This window comes from Dendropsophus ebraccatus, chromosome 12, assembly GCF_027789765.1.
Source record: "Dendropsophus ebraccatus isolate aDenEbr1 chromosome 12, aDenEbr1.pat, whole genome shotgun sequence".
NCBI lineage: Eukaryota > Metazoa > Chordata > Amphibia > Anura > Hylidae > Dendropsophus > Dendropsophus ebraccatus.
In genome coordinates this window covers 26,415,322-26,439,406 of record NC_091465.1, presented here as the reverse complement: position 1 = coordinate 26,439,406, position 24,085 = coordinate 26,415,322, and the positions used below count along the sequence as shown (strand labels likewise).

The 24,085-nt window shown below is 45.5% G+C and overlaps 1 protein-coding gene across 3 annotated transcripts in view; it reads left to right on the top strand.

Moving 5' to 3' along the window:
- Window positions 1-3,993: 3,993 nt before the first annotated feature.
- The window catches only part of NADK (NAD kinase), a 49,364-nt gene continuing 29,272 nt past the window's right edge, over window positions 3,994-24,085 (top strand). The window contains exons 1-2 of one of the 3 annotated variants that reach the window (XM_069946958.1): window positions 3,994-4,168; window positions 22,628-22,847. In XM_069946958.1, the coding sequence (XP_069803059.1) occupies window positions 22,669-22,847 (179 nt within the window). In that variant the 5' untranslated portion in view covers window positions 3,994-4,168; window positions 22,628-22,668. Of the gene's footprint in view, window positions 4,169-12,666; window positions 12,752-22,627; window positions 22,848-24,085 lie in introns of those variants that run through there. The other 2 variants (XM_069946956.1, XM_069946957.1) reach the window with 2 other exon arrangements.

Below are 24,085 nucleotides of genomic sequence, written 5' to 3'. Positions count from 1 at the left end.
TAAAGAGATTAGAAGTCCTTGACCATTTTTCTCTAGAAACAGTGCCACTCTTGTTCATAGGCAGTGTCTGGTATTGGACCTTATTCACATTGTGCTTTGTTATAAATTCTATATACTGTACTCTACACTGTGTGAGAACTGAGAATGAATGGGCCCCCTTCACCAGTGTTCTCCGCTCCGGGCACCCCCTGTAGTAACCCGCAGCCCCCTGTGAGTGGATAGGACGGTCTGTAGTCCCCTCCACTATAACAGCTGCGTCCTCAGGATTGGAGGGGATCCTCACCGGTCACACAGTGATGGTGTAGCACAGCAGCGGGGTGACTATAACGTCCTGAACAGGGAGATGATGTATACCAATGTGTCCATAATCTTCATAGATATTCATCTCCTTACATAACAGGATTATCTTCCAGAATCCAAAGCTCTCACCTTACCCCGTCCACGTATGTGTCATCTGTGCGGCCACGCCATGGATTAGGGCCGGCACTCACCAGGTACAACACTGGGATAAGGATGAGCCCGCTATAACCAGAGGAAACTATAGATCTCTGTATAATAAACCATCTCTTATATACGGACAGACTGTGGTTTATATTATTCCCAGAGAGGGGTCAGTAACATATAATATGCTGTATCTCCCCCAAAGTGTTACCCGAAACGTGCTGCCTGGTTGGTTATCTCTTACATTTCTACATAAAGAGGAATTAATAACGTGGAGAGCCCGAGTTTTCTTAGGCCGGATTCCCTCCATAGCGTTATGTTGGCCACCTGTCAGTATGGGATACTGATACACCTCTATACATGCATGGAGAGGCACGGCCCCCATTGATTTCCAAGGTCTGACTTAGGGCTGAGCGACGGACCCTTAAACTGAAAAATAAATTTTTTGGGGGAAAATTGCAAATTCAATTTTCAAAAAAGAAAAAAAATAATTGTGTGCTCCAACCTGCAGGGGGAGTAGCAGAGCTCAGGGCCTGGGAGATAAGGTTACAGGCAGACTCCAGCTAGAACACAGAGTTTGGCCGGGTCCCCTGCTGGATCTGGCGCTGCCATGTCTGAACCTCCACCGCATGCCCACTCAAGATCCTCCAGCGTAGCTGCAGCCGGGCCCTGGGGGGTCTCACTCAAAGGAGGATCAATGGGAGGAACATGAGAGACCCCGAGCACCATCACCAGAGAGCGGGTGAGGTCCTAACATGGTGCCCCACCCCCACTACCCTGTAACTACTACTTCCCTCATCTACAGGACCTCTTCTACTACTACTCCCCTCATCTACTTTACCGCTACTTCTATACCCCTTATCATTGGGAAAAAAATGAAGAATCATCCATATAATTTAAGGCACCCTTAAGATTTTTTTTTTCTAATTTCCCATGTTACTATCTATATATTGGAATCTTGAAGTTTTCATTCTTACCACTGGGGCTAAAACTAAGCTGAGTTGTGTCTGTGGTGATAAGAGGAGGCTGCTGTAAAGTGATCTGTACAGCATTACAGTAACATGTGACACCAGTAGATAGAGAAAATAGCAGCTCCATGTGGAAGCTTTTCAAAGTTCACAGAGCGCGCTCAGTAATGTTTCACATTCATCTCAAGGGGACTGAGTCTGTCTATTGTGGTCTATGTCCATGAGCCTGGCTGTAAAGCATGTCACTAAATGATGTTAAGAACAACCCAGGCAATAGAGCAACTCCCATAACAATTTACAAAAAAGTACATTGTGTCGAACTCAGGCCCTCCTGCTGTTGCAAAACTACAATTCCCATCATGCCTGGACAGGTGGAGGGCCACTTTTTCACACCTGTGATCTAGGCGATAGATTCCCTTTAACCCTCTCTGTGCTAACCCCTTATCCCACTACAAACATGTCTCCTCTATACCACATAGATAGGGGCCACATGTGGTAGAGCCCATACTATGCCCATGACTAGAGGTGCACTGAGCACTTCCTATGTAGTTATGGTGCTTTTAGACAGAACGATTATCGTTCGAATTTGCGCCATAACGATCGGATTCGAACCATAATCGTACGTGTAAACGATGCGAACGATCAAGCGACGAGCGAGAAATCGTTCATTTTGATCCTTCAACATGTTCTTAAATCGTCGTTCGCAAAAAATTTGCAGATCGTTCCGTCTAAACAGTCGTTCACTGATTTAACCTATGTGTGAGATAGGCTTAAGCGATCGCAAAACGATTTTTCCGTACGATGTATTGTTCCGTCTAAACACTGATCGTTATAAAAGACATAACGTTCATTTAAAATCGTTAATCGTGTGATCTGTTGAATTATCGCTCCGTCTAAAAGCACAATGTACCAGGCAGCCCTCACTCTGTACGGGTCCATTAATGAGATGCGGCAGCCATGCTGTGACTATGTACATGTCCGTCTCTGTCACCGCTGACCACAGGAGATCTCTGCAGACAGGAGACGGCCGGGGATCCACTGTATTATAGGTGTTAGGCTAGGTTCACACTGCGTTTTTCCCTATCCGTTTAACATATACGTTTTAAGGAAAAAACAAATACGGATGCAATTGTGTGCCATCTGTTTGGTTCCATTTTTCCATTGACTTCAATTATAAAAAAACAAAAAAACAAAAACGGATCGAAACGGATGCATTTTTTTAAACGTACACAAAAATATTGTTGACTACGTTTTTCTGTCTAATAAAAGTAACCAATTAAAAACGGATACGTTGAAAGGATAGGAAAAACGCAGTGTGAACCCAGCCTTATAGAAACACAAACAGTACAATACACATAGAACGAGCTGACGGACACAACGGATATAACTCAGGCCCCTCACACGGCCATAACCGTCCACAATTGGAACCGACCCATTAATACGGTGATCTGTGACTTGTGCACGGTCCATAGGTCCTCATTATCAGTGCCGGCCGGTATATCACATCACAACCCCAGCACCGGATCCGTAACTAAAGATGTGCGCAAGGACAGGGTAACTCATCACAGGGAACAAACACCCTCCCTCCACCTCAGCCCTAACAGTGCAGAGCATCACTCCCTCCACCTCAGCCCTAACAGTGCAGAGCATCACTCCCTCCACCTCAGCCCTAACAGTGCAGAGCATCACTCCCTCCACCTCAGCCCTAACAGTGCAGAGCATCACTCCCTCCACCTCAGCCCTAACAGTGCAGAGCATCACTCCCTCCACCTCAGCCCTAACAGTGCAGAGCATCACTCCCTCCACCTCAGCCCTAACAGTGCAGAGCATCACTCCCTCCACTCAGCCCTAACAGTACAGAGCATCACTCCCTCCACCTCAGCCCTAACAGTGCAGAGCATCACTCCCTCCACCTCAGCCCTAACAGTGCAGAGCATCACTCCCTCCACCTCAGCCCTAACAGTGCAGAGCATCACTCCCTCCACCTCAGCCCTAACAGTGCAGAGCATCACTCCCTCCACCTCAGCCCTAACAGTGCAGAGCATCACTCCCTCCACTCAGCCCTAACAGTGCAGAGCATCACTCCCTCCACCTCAGCCCTAACAGTGCAGAGCATCACTCCCTCCTCAGCCCTAACAGTGCAGAGCATCACTCCCTCCTCAGCCCTAACAGTGCAGAGCATCACTCCCTCCTCAGCCCTAACAGTGCAGAGCATCACTCCCTCCACCTCAGGTCTTAATCAAAGGAGGATCAATGGGAGGAACAGGAGAGAGACCCAGAGATACCATCACCTGAGAGCCTTAATAGTGCAGAGCATCACTCCCTCCATCAGTCAACCTTGTGCTGCAGAGCATCAGTCCCCCTGCAGAGCATCACTCCCTCCATCAGTCCTCCCTGCAGAGCATCACTCCCTCCACCAGTCCCCCCTGCAGAGCATCACTCCCTCCATCAGTCCCCTAGTGCAGATTATCTCCCGTCTGCCCTTCCCACGTCTGTCCCCTCCGCGACCCCTTGACGTTCTCCCTCCATTGAGCGGCACTGCCACTAAGCCCCGCCCCTTCCGCTCAGATCACGTGAGCTCCTTTAACCCTTTCGTCCCCTGCATCTCCCGTGCGCTCGGGGCCCGGTGTGGAGCGGCGGGCGGGGGGTTCAGGCTCCGGAGAAGCGGCCATGGGAGGCTCGTAGCCTGGAGACCTGGAGGAAGAGGAGGCCATGATGTAGGAAGAGACGACGTCCACCCTGCCAGCTGGGCACAGCCTGTAAGTCACGTGTCCACGTCTGCCAGCTGCTGGGCGGCCTGTGCCAGGCACTGAGGGGGGCAGTCATCTCTGTGTGGGGGTACATAGGAACTTCTGTCATATGAGTGATGCAAAGGTGGGGTACACACACACAGCCCCCTCAGCTGACCCCACAGTCACGTGACGATCACAACTTTTCTCTGCTCTATTGTTTTATTGATACTTTTGCTATTGTGTGAAAATTGCAGGAAGGTGCAACGGTCACTGCACAAAGTGGTATGCTGCCGCAGCCTTACAGGGGTTGTCCAGGCTGGTGTCTGCCTGTACCCCCCAATGAATGAGGTACAGGATTGTCGGGGTCCCCCTGCTGGCAGTAGCCCTGTACCCCGCAAGTGAATGGAGCGAGAGTGTGTGAAAACGCCCAACAACCAACCGGTTATTAGGAGTGAGTGTTCCTGGGACTGCGACATTACCGGCCTATGGGATGTGTCATAAAGACAAGTCCTCAAACTTTCTAATAGCGTCAGCAATTCATGGTCACAATCTCTGCTTGCTGCCATAGAATGGAAGCACAAGCTGTTTTTACCTCCAGCCTTCATGTCTGCAGGGTTCCAGTCAATGACAGGCGGCAGAGATCTTGTTATTTTACAGCACAAGTGTCAGATTGCGATCCTCCAGCTGTTGCAGAACTACAATCCCCATTAGGCTTTAGCTTTGGCTGTCCAGGCATGATGGGGATTGTAGTATTGCAATAGCCGAAGGTTTCAGCCTGGTGGAGACCCCACCTCCAGCAGCAGACGGCAGATTAGATAGGGTCTTTTCTTGGCCCCTTCTTCCTCAGGTGCCATCTCTGTCGTTCTCCTGACTACGCCGCCCCCAATGTAGTCAGGAAGTGACTGCTCTCAGCTATTTTTTATATTTATTTTTTTCAAAATTATACATTTTGATTAGGACTCCCCTGTTTGAGAGAGTCATCACAGGGCTTCTCGGAGATTAGTTCTCACACACTACTACTATGATCCTTGTACAGAGTTCAGTTACATTTTATACTTGGCAATAGAATTCCTTTCTATAAAGTTTTACTGTGAACCTGCGCCTCAAAGACGCCTAACTAGACCGTCCCATAGCACAAACGCCTGATCACCGGGTATAGGGAGGCTTCTAGGAGATTCGGTAAGCGTCTGATGGCAGCTCAGCCTCTTGTCTATTGTTAATTTTGCTTTTTATTTCTTTGGGGTAATGCACACAGCATGGGATAATACAGCGCCTGCAATGCAAGATATCTTATAGATATACTGTAGTCACATGTTGTACGATGAGACGTCTTCATGGTGTAAGACCAGGATGAGGGGGGATCCTAGTGACCACCACTATAAGGTGTCCTGCACCGCTATAGGGGACGGTATCCTAACACTTTATCTAAAGAAAGACAGAGCCCCATTACAGTGAGCGTCTATGATCATGACCTTCACTTTATAGTCTCTGACCCCTATGGTCTATCCCATGGTCATGCTGCCTGTACTTCCCTTTCCAATGAATTTTACCAAAGCCTTTAAAGGGGAACCCCAGCAAAAAATCTTTCAAATCAACTGGTGCTAGAGATTAGTATTTTACGTTTATTAAAAAAAAAAAAAAAATCTCCAGTCTTCCAGTACTTACCAGCTGCTGTATGTCCTGCAGGAAGTGGTGTATTTCTTCCAGTCTGGAGAGGTTTTCTATGGGGATTTGTTACTGCTCTGGACAGTTCCTGTCATGGACAGAGGTGGCAGCAGAGAGCACTGTGTCAGACTGGAAAGAATACACCACTTACTGTAGGACATACAGCAGCTGATAAGTACTGCTAATAATTCTCAGATCTCCAATCTCTGGCCCTTTTTGACACCAGTTGATTTGAATTTTTTTTTTTTAGAGTACCCCTTTGAAATGAATCCCTCTTCTTCCATGTCTGAAGTAGTTACAGGTAGCAGTGTATGGACGGGACATAACTGTCTAGTTTTCCCCCGATTAAGTCATGCACCCCATCTGTTTGAAGGCCGTGGCATCGCATACAGCTCTGAAGTGGAAATAAGCGGCCTTGATTTTCTTTGTTTCTTTGACTTTTGCAGCGGTCACATTGTTCTCTTTACATGTCGGACATCAATCGTTGTATGGTTGAACGTCCCTTTGAACGTCGTTGCGTCCTGACAGCTGCTTGTGCCAAAAGTAGATATATGACTGCACACAAAAAATTAGGGGAGCTGTTAAAGTGTACCTGTTGCTTTGTTGACATTGTAAAGACGTGTCAAAAGATTTCATCCATGACCCCCGACCAGAACCGGCAAGGAGAGAAGTGCCTGGCTGAGCGCTTCTCTCACTATGTTCAGTGTCTATGACTGAAGTGGTCCCATTGTGTGATTAAGTGTTCCTTTAAGTAAGGGGTAGGGAGCCTTGGCTCTCCAGCTGTTGCAAAACTACAACTCGCGTCATGCCTGAACAGCTAAAGCTTTGGCTGTCCAGGCATGATGGGAGTTGTAGTTTTGCAACAGCTGAAGAGCCAAGGTTCCCTATCCCTGCTCTAAAGGGGTTGTCCAGCGAAAATCTTTTTCTTTTAATTTAACTGGATTCAGGAAGTTATATAAATTTGTAATTTACTTCTATTTAAAAAAATCTCAAGTCTTCCCATACTTATCAGCTGCTGTATGTCCTGCAGGAAATGTTTTTTTTTTCTTTCTAGTCTGACACAGTGCTCTCTGCTGCCACCTCTGTCCATGACAGGAACTGTCCAGAGCAGTGGCAAATCCTCATAGAAAACCTTTTTCCGCTCTGGACAGTTCCTAACATGGACAGAGGTGGCAGCAGAGAGCACTGTGTCAGACTGGAAAGAAAACACCATTTCATACAGGACATACAGCAGCTGATAAGTGCTGGAAGACTTAAGATTTTTAAATAGAAGTAAATTGCAAATCTATATAACTTTCTGAAACCAGTTTATTTGAAAGAAAAATATTTTCACTGGAGTACCCCTTTAAGTTTGTGAGCAATGTATATGATATCTCTCCTGTCTTGTCCGCAGCCAAATTCTAGTTTTTCGTACAGGTCTCATGTGGACTTCTCCAGCTGGCCCCATAGGGGTCTGGACCTTCCCTTAGGACTTCATCCTTAGAATCGGTGGGGGTCCCAAGGTCAGCGTTCTCTTCTTCGGTGTCCCTATTGCCTACACTTCTATATTAGAAGACTGTACACCTCCAAGGAGCCAGCTAGCCAGTGCACCTAGACACATCGGGCATCTAAATGTCTGTGATAGTTTCCATTCATATGTAATATTGCTGGGCCATGTAGTAAATCATACAGGCCTTCTTACTGTATCCATCCCGGGGGAATGCATCAGTACCATAATAGACTCCATTAGGGATTCAGTAGGAGATAAAACCTACAGACCCACATGGTGTAGCGCTATTTCCATCCACTAATGTTATGGCCTATGACTAGGATATGCTGTACCACTCGGGGCCCAAACGCTGGAACCTCTAGTGTTTTCAAATCAACCAACAGAAAGTTATAAAGATTTGAAAATTACTCTTTTAAAAAAATAAATAAATCTCAAGCCTTCCAGTACTTATCAGCTGCTGTATGCCCTGTAGGAAGTGATTTATTTTTTCCAGCCTGACACATTGCTCTATGCTGCCACCTATATGACAGGTCGGGTTTTCCACTGACATCAGCAGCAATGTGATATTAGGAAATTGCACATTACTATCCCCTCATATACCGCTATCTTCTAAGTCAGGATAGGCTTCATCTCTCACCTTAGGGGTGTAACCCTTTTACCTTAGCAGGGACCCCTGATAATAGGCTGACCACTGCTGGGACCCCCCAGAGACGAAAGCCTTCAAGTACTAAAAATTACAAGTCTTCCAGTACTTATCAGCTGCTGTATGCCCTGCAAGAAGTGGTGTATTCTTTGAACTCAGAGATACTCGGTGAACAGGGGATAACTTTTCATCTTGGTATAACCCCTTTAAAAGTGAAAAAAAAAGTTTTCAAATCAACTAGTATACAGATTTGTAAATGGCTTCCATTTAGAAATCTCAATTCTTCCAGTACATATCAGCTGCTGTATGTCCTGCAGGAAGTGGTGTATTCTTTGAACTCTGCTGCCAATTCTGTCCATGTCAGGAACTGTCCAGAGCAGGAAAGGTTTTTAGGGAGATTTGCTACTGACATGGACAGAGGTGGCAGCAGAGTGGAAAGAATACACCACTTCCTGCCGGACATACAGCAGCTGACAAGTACTGGAAGACGGGATTTTTAGTACTTGAAGGCCTTTGTCTCTGGGGGTCCCAGCAGTGGTCAGCCTATTGTCAAGGTTCCCTGCTAAAGTAAAAGGTTTACACCCTCTAAGGTGGGAGATCCCCTTTAGGAATCACTGTAATGAAGCCTATCCTGAGGGGATAGTGATGTGTAATTTCCTGATATCACGTTGCTGCTGACCTGTCATATACAAGGAATCTCAGCCGTGGGGTTATCCGAGGTGTAAGTCAGCCCCATGCCTACACTTCCTGTCATCCTATTCCACTTCAAAGCAGATTTCCTTACTTCATGGACGTTATTCCGAGCCGGGAGAACCAGCCGGATGACATTCTCTGTATGTGTGGAACGGGGAAGCGGCCGTGGCTGTCGGGGATCCCGCCCCTGGACGCCGGTATGTTAATGGCTTTCTGCCTTAAGTGTCATTGTACATTGTCTGGTGCCATATATACAGCTGTGTATATCCTGTCATCACCAGTATATATATATATTAACCTCTGGAGCTAGTGAAAGTCTGCGAAGTCTATGACTGTAAGTGTGACTTATGGCATTATACCTATTACAGATCTGTTATGTAGCTTTATATGCTTTTACTCCTTTTCTGATTCAGATATATAGAATGAGTTAATCTCTATAGCAGGGGTAGGGAACCTTGGCTCTCCAGTTGTTGCAAAACTACAACTCCCATCATGCCTAGGCAGCCAAAGCTAAAGCTTTGGCTGCCCAGGCACGATGGGAGTTGTAGTTTTGCCACAGCTGGAGAGCCAAGGTTTCCTACCCCCTGCTGTCTAGGGATCATTGAGCATTTTATTAGGTCTCGTTCACACCAGTGTATTGTGGTCAGTGTTTTGTATCAGTATTTGTTATAGGCTTTTATTAGTTTTGTCATCTAAACACGGAAGCAAAATTCGCAAGTGTGAGGGAGGCCGTAGGCAAAAGTGCCCCATGTTTGCTGTATATAGCAGCAGAACAGTATAACAACCTATATACCGCCGCCATGTATGCAAGCTGTGCGCGTTCATTTCAGTGTACAGACCTATACTATTATTTTGAGGGATTCATTAGATAGAGCCAGGAGAAGAACACGCCTGAATGCTTCACTCCTCGGATTGCTACCTTTTAGGTAGGCTCCATTGTGAGGGTGCTTTTACACATACAGGGGGAGATTTATCAAACATGGTGTAAAGTGAAACTGGCTCAGTTGCCCCTAGCAACCAATCAGATTCCACCTTTCATTTTCCAAAGAGTCTGTGAGGAATGAAAGGTGGAATCTGATTGGTTGCTAGGGGCAACTGAGCCGGTTTCACTTTACACCATGTTTGATAAATCTCTCTCCCTTTTACACCGAGCGAATATTGTCCGTTCACGCCAATAATTGCTTGATGTGATTGGTCATGCTAATGCTGCGTTAACACGGAACGATAATTCGCCCAATCGTACGATTAACGATGTCGGAGTAACATTTTTTTCTTTTAATAACGATCAGCGTTTAGACTGTACGATATATGGTACGGAAAATTGGTTTAACGCAAAACCAATCTCGCACATAGGAAAAATCGGTGAACGACTGTTTACACAGAACGATCTGCGATTTTTTTCGCAAACGACGATTTTAGAACATGTTGTAAGACCAAAATGAACGATTTCTCGTTTGTCGTTTGATCATTGGCAGCATTTACACGTACGATTATTGTTCGAATTCGCACGATAATCATTCCGTGTAAACGCTGCATAAAAGGCAACAATCAGCCGACATGCACGATGTCGGCTGATCGTTGTCCCACAACGTATTTTTAAAAAACGATCACGCTAGCGACGGTCTGCTGGCAATCACCCTGTGTAAGGATATGTTCACGCGGAGCAAAATCAACAGAATTCCGCAGCTGATCTCTGCACCACAGAATCCCACCTGGTTCAGTGTCACACAGTGTCTCTATGGGAGGGTGTGCACGCCTACGCTCTCCGCTCAAAAAATTGACAAGTCAATTCTTTGAGCGGAGAGCAACGGAAACGGAGGCACGTAAGCCCTCCCATAGAGACACTGTGTGACACTGAGCCAGGCGAGAGATCCGCTGTGGAATTCCGCCCCTTTTGCTCCGTGTGAACATACCCTAATAGGAGCAGTGGCATTAGACCGCCGCTTTCCTCTATGGGCTCTATGATCTAAACATCATCCAGGCAGCCCCTCCTGCTCCTCCCTGCTCAATATCTCTTTCAGACAGACAGCGAGCGGGGAACAAGGAGCAAGCAAGTGCTTACCTGACAGGTCGGCACAGCGTTCTCCTAAATATCGGCCTATGTAATACGGCCTTTAGTCTGTCTATCCCAACTCTTGCAGCAAGCTGTAGAGTGAAACCCTTACTTGGCTACATCTATGATCAGTCTGAACACCCTAGGTTGTCAAAAGTCTGGACATAGGCAGAGGGTTTTTTTTTTTAAAGTGGCAGGAACACTTAAACCTTCCTGGTGGTGTCCATATTAGAAAACACTCACTTCCTTCCTGTACAGACAGTGAGTGTAGCAGGGTGTGTATGCTTTATGGCAGCTGCAATGAATAGGTGTGGTCTCATGTGGGTTTTCCCCCCCTATGTATTGCCATTAAGGAAATTATAGGGACAGTCGTCGTAATTTCTATTCCTTGTTGCTTTTAGTGTAGCGATAGAACCAGGCATCTGCCAGTGACAGCCGTGTATATTTTTTTGGGTGACTACTGAGGTCAGACGTCTTGTTGTGCCGACAGTCCACAGGAATGCCTTGAGTCATGGAGCGGTGAGCTGTACGTGCCCTCTCAATGTGATCACCAACAATATAGAAGAGGAAAATGATTTTAACACGTTGCATTACGGCAAATCTTAAAGGGGTTATCCAGCGAAAACCTTTTTTCTTTCAAATGAGCTGGTGTCAGGAGGTTATATAGATTTGTAATTTACTTCTATTTAAAAATCATATGTCTTCCCATACTTATCAGCTGCTGTATGTCCTGCAGGAAGTCATGTATTCTCTCCAGTCTTACACTGCGCTCTTTGCTGCCACCTCTGTCCATGGCAGGAACTGTCTAGAGCAGTAGCAAATCCCCATCTGCTCTGGACAGTTCTTGTCTCGCACAGAGGTGGCAGCGGAGAGCACTGTGTCAGATTGGAATACACCCCTTCTGCAGGACATACAGCAGCTGATATGTATGGGAAGAATTGTGATTATTTTTTTTTTAAATAGAAGTAAATTACAAATCTGTATAACTTTCTGAAACCAGTTGATTTTAAGAAAAATATTTTCGCTGGACAACCCCTTTACGTAATACAGCGCTCGCTGTAATGTTTCTGTAAGCTCAATGGACGTTAGTGGATTCACAGATGCATCACCAATACCATCTACTCCATTTGGCTTGGGCTTTGTGATGGCAAATTGCATCTAAAGCCCCTATTACATGGGGGCGACAAGAGGGAGCAAGCAAGTGCCGACCTGCTGGGACCAGTGGGGATCTTGAGAACGGTCACCTTGTCTCGCCTTGGAGTGGGGTGGTCGGTTGAGTAGGTGGCCATCCATTCGTTGTATAGAGTCATGCTGGAGCTAGCAGAGTACAGCACTATATCATTGGAGCAGATAATGGCAGCATATTGGCAGCCTCCAGAGAGTGATGAGGGAAGCCACCAGAAGACTAAGGGACGTTCACTGTTCTTGTTCTATAAGGACTGTTTGCACGGCTCGCCATGGTTCGCACCCAGGGCACAGAGATCAGGATCAGGGGCCATATTTTGAAAGTGGTTGTCTTTACCTCTTCTTTTTTTTTTTTTTTTTCTCAAATAAGACAAGAAAACCAATATAGGAGAGCGGGAAGATGGTTAGTGGACGGAGAGGTATATGTATTGGGCCTTTAAGGGAGCATATTCCCTGTAGGTCCCTCAACGAGGTCCTAGGTCACAGCATGCTGAATCCAGGTGTGGAGGGTCAGGTGCCACATCTGGTTAAGGCACGGAAAGCGGTGTTGTCGCATTGCGCAGTTTCAGTTTCTGCGCCAGTATGTAGTAATGGCTTCAAAAAGGGGAAGCTGGAGTAGCACGAAATGTGGCTGAAGACATCATAACTCTCCTATATTGGTTTAAATAAATATCCAACAAAAGAAAAAAAGAAAGGATTATTTGGTTTAAATAATCCTGTGTCTCTTTAAGTCCTATCAGGATGGGTTAACCTTTAACAGCATTCAGGACTGTGACCAAAGTGTCAGTTCACAGTGCACGGCTGCTGTCAGGAGCGCGGCCGTCGTTACACGTCCATGGCATGGACTCTCTTAAAATGGGCTGCAAATATTTCGATGGGAAGGTAATATGGGGATTATTATATGGATAGGGGGAGATTTATCAAACTGGTATAAGGTAGGACTGGCTTAGTTGCCCCTAGCAACCAATCAGATTCCACTTTTCATTTTCCAAAGAGTCTGTGAGGAATGAAAGGTGGAATCTGATTGCTTGTAGATCCTATTTTAAAGGTTCGTCTAGGGCAGGGATGGGGAACCTTCAGCCCTTCAGCTGTTGCAAAACTACAGCTAAAGCTTTGGCTTTCCAAGCATTATGGGAATTGTAGTTTTTCAACAGCTGGAGGACCGAAGGTTCCCCATCCCTGATGTAGGGGCACATGAACGGTTATTATGGAGGGAGGCTAGTGATCTGTGGAGAAAAGCACCCTAGCCCCTTTAATTTTAAAGGTGAGAGCTCTGGTTCACAGATGATGACATCATCTGACTTACAAGGAAGTGTCTAAAAGTGATGCATGACCTCATATGTTTGATGTGTGTAGTTAACAACAATGAAAGCCAGTTAATAGCACTGTAAAAAGTTATATAGAGATTCAGTAACCTGTCATGGCAGCCCCTTACCGTATGCTATGATAAGGCATGTGAATGATGGACACCCCCCCTCCCCCTTGGGAAACTGTGGATAAGCGTGACCCCAACTTAGACAGTCATGCCGCGACCCTGTGTTCTCTATCTTCTCTTGAATAAATATAGATGTATGGATAGCTTTAGTGGTCACTTTCTCTAATGCCGGGATTCATCGTTCTGAGGGTTGTTGACCTGCCCTGCGTAAACCAGTGCCACGATAAGCCTCATCCATAGCAGGTGAACGCTTCCTGCAGTGCCTGGTGTTTCATAACATTATATAAGGAGTCACTTAAACTTTTAAAAGGGGTTATACACAGTTAGAAAAAACACATCTACTTTCTTGCACAAACAGCACAACCCCTGTCCTGGGTGGTATTACAACTCGGCTCCGTTAACTTTAATGGAATTGGAGCTGAAAACTGAGGACAGGAGAGGGAGAAAGTGGCCATGTTTTCTAAGCCTGAATAACCCTTTTAAGGACTCCATACGCAGTAAACAGAAGTTGGCCAAATCTGCAGATATTTGTCTAATGTGTCCAGAAGGAAGCAGCGTCTATTTGCAGCTTTTGACCCTGAAACAAAGATGCGTAAACTACTGAAAAGGAACTCACCCGGTCACCGCTAATATTAGGCCCCGTCACATGAGCTGCTGAGTAAATGAACAAATACAACACTATGATGTATCTGGGCGTCCGAAAACTGGCTCATGTGACCGCTCTACTAGACGTGGAGTTACAGCCGGACGTAAATGCTGATAAAGTAGCCGATAAACCAAGTGCCGCCTACTAGTATTCCTGGTATGCCATGGTAAGTACCTACCTAAAGTGCTCCTCCCTGGTAGCAGGGATATGTATATGTGTGTATATATTAATATATATATTATACACACACACACACAGTGGTGCCTTGGATTATGTGCATAATTTTTTCTGGGACTGTTCTTGTAATCCAAATCACTCTTCAAAACAAAGCACATTTTCCCATAAAAAGTAATTAAAATGCAGACAATTGGTTCCACACCCCAAAAATAATGATTTTTCATTCTGAGTAAAATGTAAAACAAATGAAACAAACATTTAGAAACAGCTCAATATGTGATAAGTTACTGTACAGTATAGCAGTCAGCATGTGGAGTATAATGTATAGTAAGTGCATAAACCTGATAACACAGCAGCAGTTTGTAGATACAGGATGGAACTGCAGATCCCCATAATGCAGTAGGGTAGAACAACAGGCCAGAATAGAGAAGCAGGGCTGCTGTCAGAGGTCTGTGTGGACACATGACTGCAATGGAGAAGGGGGGTGTTCAGCATTGACCAATCAGGAAGTGAGAATCACAGAGCTGTGCAGGAGGACAGTGACAGAAAAGTTTCTATACAGCAGTGTAAATGGCTGAGTGTAAGTGCAGGTACATTATAGCAGCAGTGTGTATAGCTGAGGGTAAGTGCAGGCACATTATAGCAGCAGTGTGTATAGCTGAGTGTTACTGCAGGGATATTTTAGCAGCAGTGTGTATAGCTGAGTGTGAGTGCAGGCACATTATAGCAGCAGTGTGTATAGCTGAGGGTAAGTGCAGGCACATTATAGCAGCAGTGTGTATAGCTAAGTGTGAGTGCAGGCATATTATAGAAGCAGTGTGTATAGCTAAGTGTGAGTGCAGGCACAGTATAGCAGCAGTGTGTATAGCTGAGTGTAAGTGCAGGCACATTATAGCACCAGTGTGTATAGCTGAGTGTGAGTGCAGGCACATTATAGCACCAGTGTGTATAGCTGAATGTAACTGCAGGCATAATATAGCAGCAGTGTGTATAGCTGAATGTAACTGCAGGCATATTATAGCAGCAGTGTGTATAGCTGAGTGTAAGTACAGGCACATTATAGCAGGAATGGAGAAGATGGGAAACACAAGGGCTGAAAGAGACTGTAGGGAGCATGAAGGAATGAGCAGGACAGATGTGGGGACATACATGCAGCACTCTCTGGCCGGGGAGAGAGGGGTTACAGCTATGAAGAGATTACCTCCACAGTCCTGTCCCCTGATGTAAGCCCCAGCCTGAAGTGGATCTGCCACTTACTGGGTCAGAGAACAGTGCTGTAGAATCGCTATGCAGGCCATGCCCCTCCCCCACTCCCCATCCCACCCAGTACAGGGAGCTCTTACACCGAAGCAATGCTCTTAAACCAAGTTACAATTTTGAAAAACTATGAGCTCTTCTTGCAAAACGCTCTTAATCCAAGTTACTCTTAAACCAAGGTACCACTGTATATATATGACATATATTGGACTTGCGAACACTACCAGATAAACATTAACCACCATGAACGCCCGTGATGGGATAGAGTATCTGTCCTGTCAGTGGTCATGGTGTTTTCCCAGTAGATCACCCATTATTGCACCTTCCTCATTCCTTCCAGGGATTGACATGATATTGTATACATGTGGCAATGATTTCCTGGTTTCTATGATATTGTGGATGATTCATCTTTTGTTTAGTATGGCATTGTCTTCCTGAATGGTTACATGTAAGGTGGAGCTGTAGCTGGTAACATTACAGAAATATTATCTACTCCCTTTCTTTAAAGGGGTTATCCAGCGAAAATCTTTTTCTTTCAAATCAACTGGGGTCAGAAAGTTATATAGATTTGTAATTTACTTTAAAAATCCCATATTTATCAGCTGCTGTATGTCCTGCAGGAAATGTTGTTTTATTTCCAGTCAGACACAGTGCTCTCTGCTGCCACCTCTTGCCGAGACAGGAACTGTCCAGAGCAGGAGAGGTTTTCTATGGGGATTCATAGAAAATCGAGAACATTAAAAATGTGTCCTGTCCTGTCCATTAAAAATGTGTCCTAGAGATGAGGGAACCGGTTTCGGGTTCAAGTCCATCCAGACCCGAACATTCGGCATTTGATCAGCTGTGGCTGCTGAAGTTGGATAAAGCTCTGTTTGTCTGGAAAACATGGATACAGCCAATGACTGTATCCATGTTTTCCACATAGCCTTAGGGCTTTATCCAAGTTCAGCAGCCACCGCTAATCAAATGCCGAAAGTTCGGGTTCGGATCGACTCGAGCATGCTCCAGGTTCGCTCATCCTGTCACATCCACATCCTGTCACATCCACCATGTCCTCTTTGACTAGTTTTTTTTTTACCAGCAGACCAACTAGTCGAATATTAACCTTTTGTCGTGATCAGGGGGCAAAGATTCCTCACTTGGAAAAATCTAGAAACACAGAAGATAGCTGGCAGAAAAAGCCCCCCTGGTCCGTCTAGTCCGCCCTTATATTATCTCCTTTCTTATTATCTTAGGATAGATATATGTATATACCAGGCAGGTTTACGTTCAGTTATTATAAATTTACCTACCACATCTGCTGGACGTTTGTTCCAAGCATGTACTACTTTTTCAGTAAAGTAATATTTTGTTTGATCTTGCCCTTAACTAACCTCTCACTGTGTCCTCTTTTTCTTGTGTTGTTTCCCCCCCCCCCCTCTCTTTTCATATTAACCTTTATCTATGTATGTAATAGCCATTATATGGGGTAAGACATAAGCTCTGCTCTATAACACAAGCAGTGTATGCCACATAACACTACTAAGGGATGAAAAAAAAGAAAAAGAGAAACAATAATGGTCGGACGTGCAAAAAACGTCTTACCGGTGGAGTCCAGTTACTCAGTCCCCTATTGTGCACATTGGAGCAGAGGACTGTAGGCCGGCAGGTTGTGCAGAAGCCAATTGTTATTATAGTCTATGGGAGTCATATAGAACCCTATTATATGATATGGTCCCATCTCTCATAGGTATTATTTACAAAGGTACTGGTGTGAATACGGTTTTTTCCTGAAACACAATCTATTATTGGGCCGGAGCTGGAAATCCCCCTTCTATTTGCTGTAATCTATCATACATTCTATCAGGTGAATACATAGTGTTCCTATGACTGAGCAGTAGGTACATAGGGAAGTAGTCGGTGTTTATTAAAGATAAAATCTTGGTATACTTCCCATTATACGGTGGGGAACATCATGGGCTATGCGGAAGTGCGGGCTGTAGCAATGGTGGCTGAGGGTTTTGTAAGATGATTTAGTGGAAGTGGCTGTAATATCATCATAGCGAGAGGATGGGGACATGATGGATCATTTTGTAAGATGCAGCTTCTTAGAAGAACTTATAACTGAGGACAATGGTAGTTTGTGTCTGTGCCATGATATATGCTGAATGGTGGCACAGTCCGACACTACTGGCATCTATTTTACCCATCCCGTTTCACACACACACATATTTATATATATATATATATATATATATATATATATATATATATATATATATATATATATATATATATATATAATTATAATAGTTGTATGTGAGCACAGGAAAGAGTTCCTTCATGGCATTGATCGGACAATGGCCTCGGAAGGTCAGTTATTCCTAATGTCTAGGCGTGGTGAAGAAGCTGGGTTCGGTCATTAATCACAGAAGTTTCCACTTAAAGGGGTACTCTGGGGACAAATAGTTTTGAGATCCAATTTGTATCAAAAAGTTTTATATAGATTTGTAAATTACTTCTATTTAAAAAATATCAAGTCTTCCAATACTTATCAGCTACTGTATTCCCTGCAGGAAGTAATGTATTCTTTCCAGTCTAACACAGTCCTCTCTGCTGCCACCTCTGTCCATGTCAGGAACTGTCCAGAGCACTAGAAAATCTCCATAGAAAACCTCTTCTGCTCTTGACAGTTCCTGACATGGACAGTGGTGGCAGCAGAGAGGACTGTGTTACACTGTAAAGAATACACCACTTTCTGCAGGACATACAGCAGCTGATATGTACTGGAAGACTGAAGATTTCTAAATGGAAGCCATTTACAAATCTGTATACTAGTTGATTTGAAGACTTTTTTTTTTTTTTTTTTTAATCTTAAAGGGGTTATACCGACATGAAAAGTTATCTCCTGTTCACAGATAAAGGAGAACTAGTTAATCCCAAACAGATCAGTTGCATAGACAAATTCTGCCATTACCATAGCCAGCGAGTGACTGAGCGTGCCCTCTCCAGATCATGGTGGTCAGACCCCTACCGATTAGCAGGTTATCCCCTATAACACCACCAGTTACTTTGTGTCATGATCTGTAATTATTACTAAATGTGATCAGAAAGAACCAAATTGCTGGTAAAATCCTCCCATGGAAACCCATCTCAGTGTACAGCCAAGCCTAGAATGGCCCAGAATAACACACATTGTTATATACTGCTAGAGAAACCAGTCCAGTAGGTGCAGGGTGCCCGGCCTTCATATGAGATGTGGAAACACCAGAATGTTCTCAGGCCATCAGGCTTGGCCTCATTGCGTCGCTGTTGGGCTGAAATCACACATGAATTTTTTATTTATTTTTTTTGCCATCCCCTGGATGTGGATTCATAAAGGAGAAAGCATAGACTGATCCTTCCTTCTGTATCTGCTCAGAAAATGAAGTGTGTGATTCCAGCCTGGGCTTTGGCTCCAATACTGTGTACATGGTTATGTTTCATCTGGGTTAGGCACCTCGTGAGTGCTGAATGGAGACCAATGGTTCTCCATGTTAGGGCCTGTTCACGCTACGGAATCGCCGTTTAAATTCCACTCGGAACCCCTGCCGACAGACTCCGGGCCAAATCCGCCTGCTATCTCTTTCAACGGGAGGCCTCGCGCTTCTACGCGGGGATTAGCGACGCCTCCCATTGAAAGAGGCGGGATTTGGCAGGGGTTCCGAGTGGAATTTAAGCCGCGAGTCCGTAGTGTGAACAGGCCCTTATGCAGTTTTACTCAAGTCCTCCAGAATGGGAGCTGCTTGTACAGAGTGGCTCATGGAGAGAATCCTATACCCCCCCCCCCCCCAGCCCATAGTTTCCTTGTGTCTTAATAAGTCAAACCTACGAACCTCTTCCCAACATTTTAATATATGGAAGGTTGCCCTGAGCCCCCTCCACGTATGGTCAGTAGAAGTTTTCCATTACAGCTGATGCCCAGAAGCCTGAATAAGAGAGAACTCTGATAGCGGCTCTTTAACCCCCTAGATGCTCCAGTCAATAGTGACTGCAGCATCTAATCGGTTAGATATTAAGTGGTGGCTACATGATAGCTGGTAGCTGATGGCAGATGGCAGCTAGTGATGACGCCTAGGCCTGTCATCTTAGTACTGCAATACTGTAGTAAGAGAGGAGTTGTGTATTGTAAAAGCAATCACTTGGTCCAATCCTCCTAAGCCAGGAATAGGGAACCTTTGGCCCCCTAGATGTGGGTGAGTGGACCCTACAATGCAGCCCTATCACAGCGATCATCTGTAACAAACCCTCAGCAGCGTTCACACTCCCTGCAGTTTGGTGGCCTTGAGTTTTGGACTGTGTAGTCCCTAATCTAGAAAGCAGAAGGCTGCTGGTCATTGAGGGGGGTGGGGGCTTCACTGAGTGGATTCCTGGCTAACAAATGTCTTATTGTAATACAGGATATAAAATAATCGCTTCCTTTCATTCGGAGACATGAATGTGCGGAGGAATGTTCTCGCTTCTGCCGCTCCTGGCCCCTTTAGTCTACTTTCTAGCAGATTTCTATAATGCAGAATGCAGCCTCTCCTCATAAAGAGTCTAAAAGTACCGATCCGGCTTAAACGCAGGGCCGGCTTCTTCTTATGTAGCCCAACAGTGTCATGAATGTCTTTCTGTTTTACACATGTCATGAAAGAGGTTGTACCCTATGGACAGTCTTCTCATTGTCAGGAGACCCTTCCTAGCAGTATATTGTACAGGATCCTGCCAGCAAGTGCTTAACTTTTCTGCAGAGCCTCCGCAGGACAAATGAAGCATTACACATTTTTTTTAATTTTTTATTATTATTTTTTTTTATTTGTGTCTGTATACTGCATGGAGATGCCTGTCCAGGGAGATGTACCCTTTATAGCCACTCCCCTTTGACTTATTATGTTAGCATATTGTCATCCACCTCTCTAGTTGTCATGTTGCTTTTTAGCTGACAAACTTTCTATTGCCATTGATTTAAAGGAGAGAAAGTTGCTGGTCTATATGTGTAGTGTTTAGTCCTCAGCGTCCCTATTCTTACATATCCAGACACCACCCATGCCCACTAAGCACCATTTAGTTTAATTGTAAGTCCCTGATGCATATTACAATGCTAAAGAGATCGCAGAGGTGCAGTGATATAGTAGATGTCCCATACTGTTCCTGAAAGGTAAATCAAGGCTTCCTCCTTTCACCACCTATACATTTTTGAGCAGCTCTCCAAATGTAATCTCTCCCTCTGCAGTTTTATCTCCCCCCACTACCCTTACTAGCTTCTCAGCAGGCACAGTTAACCTCTTGCTTGCTGCTGGTTTTATTACTGATCACATGACACCTTGCAAAGTCAGTGCATTAGTAACCCCTTCTCTCTCCCCTCATGCCATCTGTAGTAGTGTACTGTAAATCATGTCTTAGTACAGTGTCAGCTTATTCAGTCCATACTTTCACCAGCCCTCTGTCACGACTTAGTGCAGTCATGTGACTGGTCAGACAAGTAAGGACAAGAATCTACCTGTATGTGTACTGCTGGCAAATTGCCTAGCTTTGGTCCTCAACGTGCAATGGTAAAAATAAGAAACAGGACTCTCAGGGACTCGGTAACAACGGTAGGATAAATACAATCGCTTAGTCGCCCCTCTGGATTTGTAGGTACACTTGAAGGCCATGTTCCCACAGCATATCTTTTTGTAAAAGTACGGCCGTTGTTGCAAGCGGAAACAACGGCTGTAATTTGTATGAAAAGACACGCTGCCTTATCTTCTATGGGATCCCAGCCGGATACACATAGTATATACGCTCCGGCTCGGATCCCTCGCGGCGCCGCAAAGAACTGACATGTCAGTGTTCTGCGGGTGCAGAAAGCCCTGTCAGTGCACACAGTGAAGCGAGCAGCTGCGGCCGCAAGCTGTATGGTGTTCTGTGGGGAGTTCTGATGCAGACGTGCATGGATGCGCCCGCATCAGAACTTTGCGGCATGAAAGATCATCCGGCCAGTACTGCAGTCCTGGCCAGGATGATCTTTTCAGAGACCGGCCGTTCCGTGACTCGGCCGGGTCACGGAACGACCGGTCTCTTACAGCATGTGAACATAGCCTAAAGGAGAATTCTGGCAAGGGGCAAAAATCCATTAGGGCAGTGGCTGGGGGGAAATTAAAAAAGACAATATGCTCACCTGTCCCCATTCCCACACTGTGCCATATCACCGGGCTCCTTTACTCCGAGGGCTGTCCTCCTCTTCCAGTTTCCAGGCGAAATTTTTAGCCCGATCAGCCAATCAGTGACTACAGCGGAGTCCCGGCCCAGTCACTGACTGGCTAAGCGGGGCATTCGTTAATCGGATCATGACGTAGCCATAAGGGAGCTCAGAATACAGCCAGCGGGGTCTAGGAGCGGGATGTGGCGCTGTGTGGATATCGAGACAGGTAAGTATAACTTCTTTTTTACGTCCCCCCCCAACCCTAATAATTTTTTTGCCCTGCGCCCGGACTTCTCCTTTAGTACAATGCAAGGGAGCTCTGTTACAGGGAAAATGCTATGAGGAAATTAATCAGTGTAAACAGACTGCTCTAAAATGATGTGATCATAAAAAGTGGACTTTCCCTTTAAGTGACTCCTATAGCAGTTATGTTATAAAGCTACTATGTGCTATAACTGCAGGAAAGTCTGAGTATTACAGTAAGACTATAATGCAACTTTTTTTTTTTTTTTTTCCCATTATCTGTGAAATTACCATTTCAGTTTGGTGTTCTGGGTAAAGGTATCCCTTACGGTCGCACGTCTAGGTACCTAGTATTGCTCTTTCCCATCACTCGGTATCTGTTGTAATCTCATGTTGCGGCACAAGGTCTCCGTCACACCAGATACCTTCTGTAATAAAGTTTGCCACAATGTGACAACCTGCATTTTCTTCCCCCTTTATCCTGTTTGTGTAATCCACAGACCTTTTTTTTTTCGTTCCTGGTATTGACCTACTCTGGTTGAGAGGAAGCCGGGTGGAGTTTCCTCCAGTCTTGAAACGCGCAGTGTTCTGTGCCTGGATTACTAGGCTGTCAGTAGGGCAGGTATGGCTGCGGCTGCCCTCTGAGTGTCTCGCTGTCAGCTGGGTGGGGAGGAGGTGTATAGTGATTTCACGTCTCAGGTGTCACTTGCCACCTGACTCCTATTAGAATTGATTGGCTAATAATACAAAGGACGGACACTAGGTTTCCAATACAGAGGCGTAAAATGTAACCTGTATTGTTTCCTTCTCTTTCAGGTGTTTTCATTGTTTTTGAGTGAGCCATTCCCTGTTGCACTATGGAGCGATCCCAGAACAAGGTGTGCGGCCAAGAGAAGAGTGTGAACGTAGAAGAGCCGCTCTTCTTTGCGGCCTGTGATTGTGAGGAGGACCTGACCCGGGGGAAACCTATTCGAGGGAGGACAAAAGCTCGCAGTCTGTCTGCATCTCCAGGACCTGGAAGCACCAAGGAATTCAGGTGTGTTGGGGAGAAAATCAGGGGCAAAGTTTACATTTTTTTTTTCTTTTCCTAAGTGTATATATATTGGTCTAAATAGTGTCATGTGGGCTGGCTCCTACCTCCCTGGTGGCTTGGTGGGCTGGTTCCCAGGGTACCCAGTGGATGGCGCTGGGATCTTGGGTGCAGAATGGTCGGGTGCTGGGTCTAGAACCCCCATTGTTCATTAGATAGAGGAAGGATGGGGATCCTTCGGCCCTCCAGCTGTTGCAAAACTACAATTCCCATCATGCCTGGACAGCCAAAGCTTTAGCTTCGGCTGTCCAGCCATGATGGGAGTTGTAGTTTTGCAACAGCTGGAGGGCTGAAGGTTTCCCATCACTGAGATAGAGCGAGAAGAAGCGCCCAGGTGAGTTCTTCACTTCCCAGCTCACTGCATCAATCATCCCATCTAGCTGCAGGGGACAGTCTCTGGAGGGACCAACTACTGTAACAAGGCAGGGAGTGAGGCACTTAGATGAGCACTTCTCCCTACTCTAAGAGCCCTATTACATAGGGCAATTAGACCAACCTCTCCCTGTACAATATGGCCAGTGATCTGCCAACGAATGAGAACTTTTATTGGTTGGTTTGGTCACTTTGACCTGAACAATATCATTAAATGGCCACATAGCTCCCCTTTATGATGGGGAATATGTCCCCGGCAATGGATGACAGCAAAGGGCTATGTAAATGATCCAGTGATTATTCATGCAGCCCATCCTACCCAATGCCAATCTATGAGCATCAGGTCCTTTAATAGGACCCTAACCATCTGTGGGGGTCCGAACACCCATACCTTAACCCACCGGTGTCAAACTTCCGGCCCTCCTGCAATTCCCATCATGCCTGCGCAGTCAAAGCTTTAGCTGTGCTCTGAACATTTTGTTTGATGCAGTGATCCCTGCCTTTGTTGGCCAAATGGTTAATATGAAATAAAAAATGTTTATAAATGTGTTTCCATCACGTAATGTTATCACACAGCTATGCATAACCTTATGTTTAGTTGGGGTGCCCTGGCCGCTGCTGAGTTCACCTGTCCTGCCCACCCGTTGTACACCCCTGCTAAATATAAGTGTAGCTGTCTGATGTTATCTGCACAGGTGGTGGGGAGCGCTGCTGTGAAGGTGTGACATCTCTTAGCTAGGGGCTCCTTCATTCTTGCAGGTCTTTTAAGAACATGTATTAACTACGTATCGGATTCCCCAGGTATGTCTATC